The 12873-nt window shown below is 41.0% G+C and overlaps 1 protein-coding gene across 1 annotated transcript in view; it reads left to right on the top strand.

Annotated features, from left to right (window-relative positions):
* Window positions 1-12873, top strand: part of LRP1B (LDL receptor related protein 1B) — a 557319-nt gene that overhangs the window by 379165 nt on the left and 165281 nt on the right. The window contains exons 44-46 of the mRNA XM_053471115.1: window positions 10326-10518; window positions 11123-11248; window positions 11818-11946. Coding sequence (XP_053327090.1) covers window positions 10326-10518; window positions 11123-11248; window positions 11818-11946 — 448 coding nt within the window. The remainder of the gene's footprint in view (window positions 1-10325; window positions 10519-11122; window positions 11249-11817; window positions 11947-12873) is intronic.

Raw genomic sequence — 12873 nt, 5'->3', positions numbered from 1 at the left:
TTAAGTTTTATATAGTTCTACATGCGTTTTTTTTTTTGTTTTAATGATGGATTGTCCTGTTTTCAGAAGGGACACTCCAACTGTTCTACTTCCCTAAAAGTAAAAAAATTTGGAGAGAAATAACAGAATATGTGTTTCTAAATTAAATTGTGTAAATAAAATAGATTATTCCCGTCATTATGTCACATTAATTTAGATTTCCGTCCTGAGCTTGCCCTCCTTCATATGTTTGACGATCCCCCTCCCTCTCCCGTTCGGAAACTGGTTGTCCATGTCTTTCTGGCGGCTAAGTTGTGCATAGCTAAAAGGTGGAAGGCATCGTCCCCACCTTTACTTTTAGAAGTCATTACCACCTTGGAGAAGCATAGGGTCATGGAAAAGATGTCCCATATGGTAAATCACACTACACATATCTATGACCGTGTGTGGTCTCCTTGGATTCACAGCTCCGTTTACACTACACACTTCTCCTAACCGCCTCTCAACTTGCCTTACTTTTGGGTATGCCATGTTTAGTACTTTTTCTTTCCCACACCACCAAACGCATTACTACAGAGTACGATATGTTTTGTTATTTTGTTGTTTTTTTTTTTGGTTCTTTTATTATAGTTCGGTTCACAACATTGCCTTTAAATGTAAAAACTGGACCACCTTTTGTAATTCCGTCCGCAATTATATTATTTTACCTCCACTGGGAGTTTTCTCCGTATTGTTTGGTATGTCGACAACGTTGTAACTCTGCCTTGGGCAGCCTATGTCTTCTATACGAACCGTTGTGGATCTGTATTCCTATGCTCCTTGTCTTCGATCCTGATTTGTTGTATTTTAACTGCTGATTGCGTACGCTCTTTATGTGCTCACATTTTTTTATCTCCTTGGTCCTCAATAAACTTTTATTTGAAAAAAAAAAAAAAATAGATTATTACTCTTTTGAATATTCTATAGACTGATCATGCTACAAAGGGGCACTATGTAAGATTGAAATAATAGTTAAATTATAAATAGAGGACGCTGTTCTTTACGTTGAGGGCAGTAAATCTCTGGAATGCACTACCTTAACCCCTTAATGACAAAGCCCGTACATGTACGGGCTCAAAATGCATTGTTTTCAATGGGTTTAGGGACCGCCCATTGTCCATAAGGGGTTAAAAAACGTATTATTTCAACCATACAAAAAAGGGGGGGCCGCCTAATGCGAGGCAAATTTCCCACACACACGGGAACCACAACCCCAGATGTACGTTTTGGCCTTCATGAGCCTCATCAATGTGGTCTGGTTGGCAACCCTTTAGACACAAGAGATCAAGGAGGTCCACATCTGGACTCACCTTTCCACTTTGGGTGGGCCTAGATAACAAAGGCCTCGTTAACAATGTAACTGCGCCATTGTGCCATTTCAGAAGAAAAATCAGCACAGAACCGAAGTGTGAGGCAAATGTCTCCTGCACGAGGGAACCAACAACCCCAGATGTAGGTTTCGGCCTTCCTGAGCCTCATCCATGGGAGTCTGATTGACATCCTTCTAGCCACAAAGAGGTCCACGTCAGGACTCACCTTTCCACCGTGGGTGGACATAGCTAACAAAGACCTCTTTAACAAAGCAGCTATGCAATCGTGTACTAAGTTACATAAATAGTTTAGTAGACCAGATACAATGTCTTGTAAAGGCCTGACCCTAGTGACATGTCCAACCTCTCCCTCTCTAGCCATTAGGCATGTCGAGGGGGGTATATATCTCTGAAGGACACTGACAGATCCGTAACATGGCCAAATCCTAACATGAATGAAACTATTTCTTTGGTGCGTGATCTTTGCAGAAATTAGGCGAGTGGCACCGAGGTTTTGTATTTTGTCCATATTATGTTCAAATAGTGTTCTTTAACAAGACTGTTCATGTGTTTAATGTTTTCATCAAAAGCTTAGCCATTTCCTTTATTACCCTGTTTTATGGATGAGTTCAGATACAGTAAAACAGAAAGCCACATAGTCATAATCTTTCTCATATTGATTAAAATGTAATAATTGCCTAGAAATTTCTGACTTTATGGTGTGGTATAAACTTGTCTTATGGGTATAGTGTAATATTTTATTTCATCTTTAACTGCAACGTTATATTGTAATAGTTTTTTTAAATGGGTTCTTTCATGTGAGAAACTCGTAAAAGTGTGTTTTTTACGTTGTACATTTAGAATGATTATATGAGTCCCAACGCAACTTATTTTTTTTCCTAAAATTCATACCCAACAGGAATTCCGATAACAATGTATGTATAGAGGAGGCTACATGCTCGGGTTACGCTTAAACGCATTAACCCCATTGATTTTTACACTTATGGTACTAAATTGGCCACTAGTCACACTCCAATCAGCTGTAAAAATACAAAGTGTGTTTGAAATATCAATGCAGAACCAATAAGTAACAACTATTTAATGCAGCTGGATTTGTTATGAGATAAGCCCTAACCCTGCTGTCTCTTTCTTTGGCATTATTTCAAATTGAATAATTCTATGGCTAAATTAGATTGTGTAGTTTTTAGTACATGTGTGTTGCTTGTATATAAGAGGTTAGTACGTCTAACTAGTATTGGTCTGTATTTCTAAGCATAGAAGACCTATTTTCCGTCCAAGTTGTCTCTGATTATAGGCATATAGGGTATTGGCATGAATGGCAAGGGGTGTATTTAGGTTGGATTGTACCTGCTACCTTTGCCACCCCTTAAACCGTAGCCCTAGGTTTTAGGCCACTTGGCATAGGCCTGAATAAACCACTTAAAAATTAAATAGAAAATGGATTTGTTGGAGGAACAAGATGGATATGAGATAGATGAAAAATAGGTAGAGTTTGACCAAAGGGACTAAGTCTATGCAAGAGTAAGACAGGCTTCTGTTTAAAGCCCCTAGACATCACCCCTTAAACATGGCTGCTGCACACATTTTGAATACCCCTCTGGACAAAAAAAAAGAATAATATAATTAACTCTTTGAAATACGAGCTTCCTTAAACCACTCATGTTTTCTTTAACCCCTTGATGACAGACTGTACATGTACAGGCTCAAAATGCATTGTTTTCAATGGGTTTAGGGACCGCCCATTGTCCTTAAGGGGTTAATCCCCTGTGGTACATTTTTAACATGTTGAGGCAAAATACTTTGTTACTTTATTTTCTTGGAATCCTTGCAAACGAGAAACATGCAGTTTTCTCAATGCTCTCAGTTTCTTCTCTATAATGTCTCTTGTTGTCTATGGGCTTCTGCGGCTTTTTTTTTAATGGGCCTGAGCAGCGTCTGACTCTGATAATGCAAATATAAAGAAAATTATAATTGGTTAACAGAGTACGTGAAAGAGAGTGGTAAAGGCTAATACTATAAGGGTATTTAAACACGCATGGGATAGACATACAGCTCCTGAATCTAAGACGAGACCAACGACCGATTAAGGTTTGAGTCTTTCCAACGGGCAGACTAGATGGGGCCGAATCGGGCCGATCCGCAGCAAACTCTGTGTCTAAAGACAAAAGGAAGATAGACAGAGGGCTATAAAATGATATGTGAAAAAGACAAAGATTAAAGCTCCGAAAGAGAGCGATAAACACATACACACATGGCAAAGAGAGACACGCTGAGATAGATCACAGTACAAACAGGTCATTTACACCTGTTATGGGATTCTAGTCATTAATACCAGCTTTACGTCACCGCATTATACCTTCTGGGGCAATATAAAGCGAATCGGACATGTTTCTATTTTCCTGCATGCTGTAGGGAAGCAGAGATCGCATAACGGAGAATTTCATGCTTTAGAAAGATATGTCGTTGACCTCTTTATACCCCCCCCCTCTCCTGGCAGATACAATGTAGCTGTAAGCTGTGTAATGTTCATTGATTTTATACAGAAGGTTCATCTGGCTTTTTGATGTTCTGTTATCAAACATTCTTATGCATATTAAACCAGTTTAAAGCGCATTTCATTTTGAGAACCTGTTAAAATTTCACGTTAACTGGAGTTGGGTTTGGAAACCATAAGGGAACTTGGCCCTTTTTTCGTAGATGAGGAAGGGGTCCCGGGCAGATTAAAATCTGTTCTATTGATGGCAGCAATTTCCAGGAAGCCATACACTGTCCATCTCTGAAGCATGGGGCCGGCACGCAAAATGCAATTCCAACATTATCTACTTTCTCTACAAAAATGCTTTTTGGAGAATTATTTTTACGAGTCCCTTTTAACCGAAAATGTGTTTAACATTATTGCGGCAGTACCGCCGTTAAAATGCAGATTAGACGGCGTTCTTGCGGCCTACAAAGACAGATGGTCCTATTATAGTCATTGTACATAGATGGTACATGCGTCCTGCAAAATAATTTGCTGGGTTCATATAAAGATTTTGTTTGTGTGTTTTTGTTACTGGAATCCAGGCGTTTGAAAATCATTTTTCGTTTTGACTTTTAAGGAAATATGTAAGGGTTTTTGGAATCGCATTCATATGAAACTAGAGTCCCATAATGTGTCGTGCATGTGCTGTCAGAATCTTCTTTGTTCTACCATCTGGTAATTGACAAGTTGGTGGAATTTCATGGCACGGTTAGTATCTTTGTGGGATAATTATGTATCGGTGGCATATCATAAAGTTCAGAAATATTCTTTATTTCACATTTTGAGGTGTTCCTATCTTTTTGGTTGAAAGTGACACTTTTTTTAATGAACCCTCAATTGTCTCGCTTTGAGTGGGACAGTCAAGATCAGGGCCGTCCTTAGGGGTGTGCGACCTGTGCGACCGCACAGGGCGCCATGGTAGCAGGGGCGCCTGCCCGGGACTTAACTTAAAACATCGTTTTTTTTTTTTAAACTTTATTTAACATCATTCATGTTTGAAGGGGCAGAGGGGAGGGGTAGTTTGAAGGGGCAGGGGGGGTAGTGAGGGCGGGCACCAGAGGAGTAGTCCGCACAGGGCGCCACAACGCCTAAGGCCCGGCTTTGGTCAAGATTTTTCCACTTTATCCCACTCTTCCGCCGAGCTTTATCTTGGACAGCAGACCTCCGGACCATGGACACCAGAGACACCGGAGAATTCATACCGCGCAAGCGCAAAATTGTGCTCAAGCCAGTTTGAGCGACACTCTACCTCCCAAGCTTCACCCACCGCCGCCCCTAATTCATCGAGGGTAGAAGTTGGGAAGTATGACCTTCCCACAATATCCTCGTGACCTATTAATAAATAGGAGAGTATTAATTATCACGTGATACATTATGGTCAACCATGGAATTCTAAAATGTAAAATTTACTTCGACGAAAGTTTTTACTGCTTTTTGTTCTACTTTTCTTGAGTATGAAAATACAGACACATTATCTTGTGAACAAAAGATGTTGGGCTTTGAAGCATAATACATGAGATGAATAATAAATAACAGGTAAAGAACAGAGACTTGCACAAGCCTTAAAAGCAAATTCTAGTTAAAATATTATTTAATAGAGAGACATGAAGGACTTCATAGATTCAATGACAGAACATTACGACACTAAAGTATTCCGGGATCTACTTATATTGGAAGTTGCTTCTATAAAAAAAAATATAAAAAAGGACTAGACGACTTGTCTTTATATTATTTGGAGATGAAATCGCAAAGTATGAATAGAAACTCTATCAAACTTCTGTAATTTGGCTTCCCACCACATAACGTTTCATGAAGTTTGGAACGCGTGGTCACCCAGGAAGCGTAATGAACATTTTACTTCAATTGGTTTCAATGAGCTGATTTTCTTTTTGACGACTATACAATTGGGATCTACCACCTTAGCGTCCCTCTATACAAATAGAGGCATAATACCCTCTTTCTCTATTATGACACGTTCCATTGTGTCCTGAAATGATCTTAGTAAAGGCTTAAGATAGTAGCCTCAACAGAAGGAATTCTATGGTTTTATTGTGCGCTGTTTAGAAAGACACAATGTTACTTTTGTTAAGCGTTTGTGTCTTAAAAAAAACATTCTCAAGAGAATCTTGTACTTGTTAAACACAATTATTTTTGTGAAAATGGCTACTTCCGTACTTTTTTGTCATTGGGGCTTTCACGCGTCCAGCTCAACCCTCATAAAGACGTTATCCTGGTTTGTATTTAGGATCAGTGATACCTGCCGGGGTCAAAAATGATGGTTTTTCCAGGATTTCACATGTTGCTCACCAGCTCTGGGGTCAGAGGCATTTGGCCGGCTTTTAGTTAGCCATTTACTAGCCATTGGTCTTTGCTGGAGTCTATATCTGGATTCTTCTGATATTCATGGATATATAAAATGAATAATATAAATGATAATCCACTTGGATTATCCTGTAAAATACAAGGTTCTTCAGAATATGCTGATGAATCTGCGCCAACGTTATTCGCACACAATATCTTCGTGAAACTTCTTATAAACACCTTGCAGCAATTATGCTATTTTTGTCTTTTTAGCAAATAATAAAAATAAAATTTAATTTAATAGATTTTAACAGTTTTCTGATTATCAATGGATTCTTTTTTATTTTTTTTATTTCCGTATCGCATTGTTGGCGGCCTCTATATAGATCTCTTTTGGGGGGTCCTAAAGTTCATCTGAGAGTTGTTTCAGGTAATTTATGGGTCGGGACCACTCAGACTACCTGTTAAAGCTCTTATTTTCACTTGAGGGGCTTCCAGCAGAGATCAATATACAGCCTATTGCAGGGAGTATGATGATATCACATCTGATGTCAACAAGGAGTTCAGTTTCAAAGGACACAAAGGGATCCAACAATTTACACCGAAGGTCAGAGATTACTCTCTTAGGAAAGGATATAAGGAACTGATTTTTGTAATAAACAGTATTTGAGAAGTCAAAAAGTGCACCTAAAGAGGACTTTACTGGCAGCTGTGCCACTATCACCACCATCAATACCCGGGTGTACCCCGAGGGGTAAATTCTGCAAAACATACCAGAAATGTTATGGTAACAAAGAAAATATATTGGCTATGACACTAAAGTGTCCATTACATTTAGCCAGAAGAACTAATGGAGTAACCTTAACAGAATTAGTGATTTTCTTCTTCAATACAGTAGAACCCTTCATTGGATATATTTATTTAAAAGAGAAAAAAAATGGGAATGCGACCTTTTTCATACAAAATGGCTCCTTAAGTTTTGTACATTAAAAAAGTGTTCTGCCTGTTCAATGTTTTGAGTTTTATTCTTCAACCTGTTAACAATGAATCCGATTTATTATTTTTTTTAAGATTAAATTATGTGTAAATGATAACTAGCAGTGGCGGAACTACCGGGGTCGCAGGGGTCGCGACTGCGACCGGGCCCCGGTGGCAGGGGGGCCCAAGCCAAGGGGCCGCCCGAAATCGGGCCCCGGCGGCAAGGGGCCCCAAGGTCTATGAGTTATAGACGGCCGTAGAGGCCGCATAGGCCCAGTCAGGACCGGACTGACTGGGCCTATGCGGCCTCTACGGCCGTCTATAACTCAGGGCAAAAGGGGCACTTGCCCCTTAACCCTGCAGCAGCTGCTACCGGGCCCGCCACTCTAGGGGGCCCGGGCAACCCCCACGATTAATTCCGCGGGGGGCCGCTACTTACCGGCAGACGAGGATGCCGGGGGACGCAGGAATCCAACAGTCACGTGACGTACGTAACGTACGTCACATGACCCTGCTGCGCATCTGCTTCCCCCTATGCACTGAACAAGTTGGTCTGCGAGCGCCGAGCGGCACATACTTTTTACATCTTCGGTTGTTCAGGTAAGGGGAGGCTGCATGAAGGAGTATTTGAGATTGAGTGAGAGAATTAATGAATATCTGTGAAGGAGTGAGTGAGTGAGTGAATGAATGTTTGTGAATGAGTATATGTAAATGAGTATCTGAATGAGGGAATTAATGAGTATCAATGTATGAATATCTGAATGATTGAATGGATTATCTGTGAATTAGTGAGTAAATATTTGTGAATTAATATATATGTGTGTGTGTGTGTGTGAGAGATAGCATGGATGTGTAAGGGGGGGGCAAAGATACCACAGTCAGGCTGTTTTGGTGGAAAGATGCCACAGTCAGGCTGTTTTGGGGCCAAAAATGCCACAGGAGGGCTGTTATGGTGGCAAAGATGCCACAGGCGGGCTGTTATGGGGCCAAAGATGCCACAGGCGGGCTGTTATGGGGCCAAAGATGCCACAGGAGGGCTGTTATGGTGGCAAAGATGCCACAGGAGGGCTGTTATGGTGGCAAAGATGCCACAGGCGGGCTGTTATGGGGCCAAAGATGCCACAGGCGGGCTGTTATGGGGCCAAAAATGCCACAGGCGGGCTGTTATGGGGCCAAAGATGCCACAGGCGGGCTGTTATGGGGCCGAAGATGCCACAGGCGGGCTGTTTTGGTGGCAAAGATGCCACAGACGGGCTGTTTTGGTGGCAAAGATGCCACAGGAGGGCTGTTATGGGGCCAAAGATGCCAAAGGCGGGCTGTTATGGGGCCAAAGATGCCACAGGAGGGCTGTTACGGTGGCAAAGATGCCACAGGAGGGCTGTTATGGTGGCAAAGATGCCACAGGTGGGCTGTTATGGGGCCAAAGATGCCACAGGCGGGCTGTTATGGGGCCAAAGATGCCACAGGCGGGCTGTTTTGGTGGCAAAGATGCCACAGGCGGGCTGTTTTGGTGGCAAAGATGCCACAGGCGGGCTGTTTTGGGGCCAAAGATGCCACAGGAGTGCTGTTTTGGGGCCAAAGATGCCACAGGAGGGCTGTTTTGGGGCCAAAGATGCCACAGGAGGGCTGTTATGGTGGCAAAGATGCCACAGGCGGGCTGTTATGGGGCCAAAGATGCCACAGCCGGGCTGTTATGGGGCCAAAGATGCCACAGGCGGGCTGTTTTGGTGGCAAAGATGCCACAGGCGGGCTGTTTTGGTGGCAAAGATGCCACAGGCGGGCTGTTTTGGGGCCAAAGATGCCACAGGAGTGCTGTTTTGGGGCCAAAGATGCCACAGGAGGGCTGTTTTGGGGCCAAAGATGCCACAGGAGGGCTGTTATGGTGGCAAAGATGCCACAGGCGGGCTGTTATGGGGCCAAAGATGCCACAGGCGGGCTGTTATGGGGCCAAAGATGCCACAGGCGGGCTGTTATGGTGGCAAAGATGCCACAGGAGGGCTGTTATGGTGGCAAAGATGCCACAGGAGGGCTGTTATGGTGGCAAAGATGCCACAGGCGGGCTGTTATGGGGCCAAAGATGCCACAGGCGGGCTGTTATGGGGCCAAAGATGCCACAGGAGGGCTGTTATGGTGGCAAAGATGCCACAGGAGGGCTGTTATGGGGCCAAAGATGCCACAGGCGGGCTGTTATGGGGCCAAAGATGCCACAGGCGGGGTGTTTTGGTGGCAAAAATGCCACAGTCAGGCTGTTTTGGTGGAAAGATTATTTATGTATTCAAAGAAAAAGGGGCGCATGTACAAAAAGGGCCCTATGTACATGCGCCCCTTTTTCTTTGATTATGCCCTTTGAACATGCGCCCCTTTTTCTTTGATTTTTTTACAGAAATGATTCAATATGTAAATTGAATTTGTTGAAAAAAATTGTTGGGTAAAAATCATGTTTTTTTGGGGGGGTGGGGGGCCCTTAACAGATTCTCGCACCCGGGCCCTGAGGGGTCTAGTTACGCCCCTGATAACTAGTGTCTCTTGTTGTTAGAGGTGCAGTTAAAGACTAGTAGATATAATAAAAACTATTTTTTTACTAATCCCTTAACCGCACATAGGCACAAAATAAAATACTTTTGGGGTATTTTGTTGGCAGGGCAAATTCTGGTTTAAATGCTCACTGTCACCTATGTATCACAAGCACATTCAAGGATAAATTATTTAACTGTTCAATGTTATTTTGCGTTTTTACACGGATCAGCATTTTTGGGGTTTATGCAAATTAACTAAATGAGAATTTATGTCACTCAGGATTAGTCATCCTCATATAAGAGACGAATTGACATGCCTGCATCTTGGAATTTTCTTTCTACTTAGTATGTGGAAAGCTTCAACGTGTAAAAAAAATATGCTTAGTAAAATCAGGCATTTCAAGCAAAAAAAAAAATCAATATCCTTGTCCTTAATTTACGAACAAATCAGATTAGCCTTTATTTTAAAGCTGTCCGAAACCATGAGATTCCGTTGTTAGCAAATCCTTGATCATTACTGATCTGAACGGTTCTTACATGAAAATGTTGTTAGCGTGAGCTCTAGGTCAATCGCTTTGACATTAGGCCACCTTCAGTTTTTATGGCGTAGGTTCCCATACTGAAGATCTCACGCAATTAACGTTCTTTTTTTGTGCGCAGGTGATCGTTAGGTCTGGACCAGGTACCTTCTTGAGCCTTGCCGTCCACGATGACTATATATTTTGGTCGGATTGGGTAAGAAGAGCCATTCTTCGCTCAAACAAATACACGGGGGGCGAAACTAAGGTTCTTCGCTCCGACATACCACATCAGCCCATGGGCATCATAGCTGTTGCCAATGACACCAACAAGTGTAAGTTCACTTTTTTTCTCTAAATTTACATATTTCTATATATTTTAAGAAGGGGGCAACAGATTGTTTACATAGAATTGTTCTAGAAGGTTCTTTTGCATTTTAGGCTAGGATGAGTATTCTAAAGTTGGGAAATAGTTTTAACAAAAATCTCAAAGCATTGTCCTGGTCGGGAGAAGAATTTTTTTGTACCTATTAGAACAAGATCACAAATCCAAAAGTGAGAGACTGTGCGAGAGTGAATGACAACAAATTGCGTTTCCAAATTGAAAAAGTCCACCGAATTTCATCCGAACCGAAAGGGCAGGAAATGAAATTCATTATCAATTTAAAAAAAAAAGACCAAAAACTAAACAAAAAATTGGCCAAAATGTTTCTTTTGGCCACTGTGCACAAAGTCTAATAGGCATCTCCTTGCCCCCTAAGATGTTTCAAGAGTAATAAAGGACACGGGGTCAGAGTGCGGGTGGAATTAGCTGGCTTCTACCCTCCAAGTTCTACCTTCCAAGTATTGTGGGAGTCGAACCCTGATGAGATGCTGGATATTTTCTACCCAGTGTACTATTTGTTGATACACTTAGGTTGTTATTTTGTTGCTTTTTAGGTGACTCCTCACCTTGCTCTTATATGAATGGAGGGTGTCAGGACCTCTGCCTGCTTACTCCAGATGGCCGTGTGAACTGTTCCTGCAGAGGAGATCGAATATTGTTAGATGACAACAGATGTGTGAGTAAGTAATAAGTACTAAACTGAAAGAAACTGGGCATGACTGCAGATTAATAATGCATTTTTCATGGACATTTTTTAGGAGACTAACAAAGCTAGTAGTGATGACATTTCACCATTTCTTGCTGTATCGGTAAAAAGCCCAATTTAGCTCCACACGGATTCCGTAGCTAATCTCTAACTGGGAAAAAATGAATTTAAAAAAAAATTATCAAGTTCAGAAAGTGGTTCGACAACACAGTTTCTGCTCACAACTCATTGCCTGAAAATGTTACATACGTTGTGACATCACAGGCAGTCACATGACATATTTCCCAACAGCTGTGACGTAAACATTGGTATCCCCCAGATCTACCAAGTCATACTTTTGTGTTTTGTTTTTTTTTTGTTTCTTTTACAAGCATGTTAGTTTTTTATGTTATTTTTCATCTAGCTAAAAAAAAAACTACAGGTCTGAGTGCTAGAAAATATTTGATGCTCAAATTTAATGTATGTCTCTGTGTATATATATAAACATGTTGGGCGAGAATGCGTGTCATGTCGTGTTAACATCGTTTTTCTCTATCATTTTAGCAAGAAATTCATCTTGCAATATGTTTTCTGAATTTGAGTGCGGAAACGGAGAATGCGTCGAGTATGAAAAAACCTGCGATGGGATAGCTCACTGCAAGGACCGGTCGGACGAGAAGCAATCCTATTGCGGTAAGTTATATCAAAATCTGCGGTATCTTCCTTTTTTTTTATCGACTCGATGTAACCCATCTCTAAAGGTGGAATCATAGATGAGAATCTGGTGGAGGTCGAGTGTTTGAAGAGGAGGAATAATCAAGGAACAATGCTGATTTCGCAATTAAAACCTATTTAAAATCAGCAAATAAAAAATGTGAAAAGAGAGGATTTCAGGCTATTTCTCCTATTTGCCTCACTAACGTTTTGTATTGTCTTAATTGTTCTTTTTTAGAATTATGGATTATTCTATTACTGCAGAGCGCAGAAAAATAACAAAGGGTTCTCTATATATTCCATTATTTTATAGCGCACAGCTATGTACTTACTGTTTAGAAGCAATTATTTTAAATGTATTTTGTCTTTCATGTTATTATCATTTTGTGCTTAGCATGCAATATTTATTAAGCGTCTATGCCTTTGAAGTAAATATTCATAATTTGCTTTTCACTTGTGCGTGGGAATAAAAAAAATTCTCAAAGGACGGTATTTCTTATGCGACGGTTATATATATGACATCATGTTCTCAATAATTTAACAACTGGAATAAGAAAACAAAACAACATTGTTTTAATGTAACTATCGTCAAGTTAACGGTGCTTATTATATGAAAAATACATTTTTCAGGGGAATAATAGAAACAAAAGAAACCAGAACAAACTCCATTTTAAAGTATTATAAAGAAATTTAGGCTCTGCATTAAAGGGTTTAACAGAAAAAAAATAGTTTTCACCTTAAAATAGAGCAGAAATATACATTTAATCCCTCTCTTTATCTGCAGACCTGGAGGCGGCCATTGTTGACAGTCATGTGATATTTTAGGTGACTTTCCCGGCTCAAACACCACACTGAGCTGATGCTTTATGGCAACGAAAATGAAGTCCGTTCCTCCATAGACTTCCA

The sequence above is a fragment of the Spea bombifrons genome, chromosome 7 (genome assembly GCF_027358695.1).
Source record: "Spea bombifrons isolate aSpeBom1 chromosome 7, aSpeBom1.2.pri, whole genome shotgun sequence".
Taxonomy (NCBI): domain Eukaryota; kingdom Metazoa; phylum Chordata; class Amphibia; order Anura; family Pelobatidae; genus Spea; species Spea bombifrons.
The sequence above is the reverse complement of the archived record's forward strand: the minus strand, read 5'-3'. Positions and strand labels throughout refer to the sequence as shown.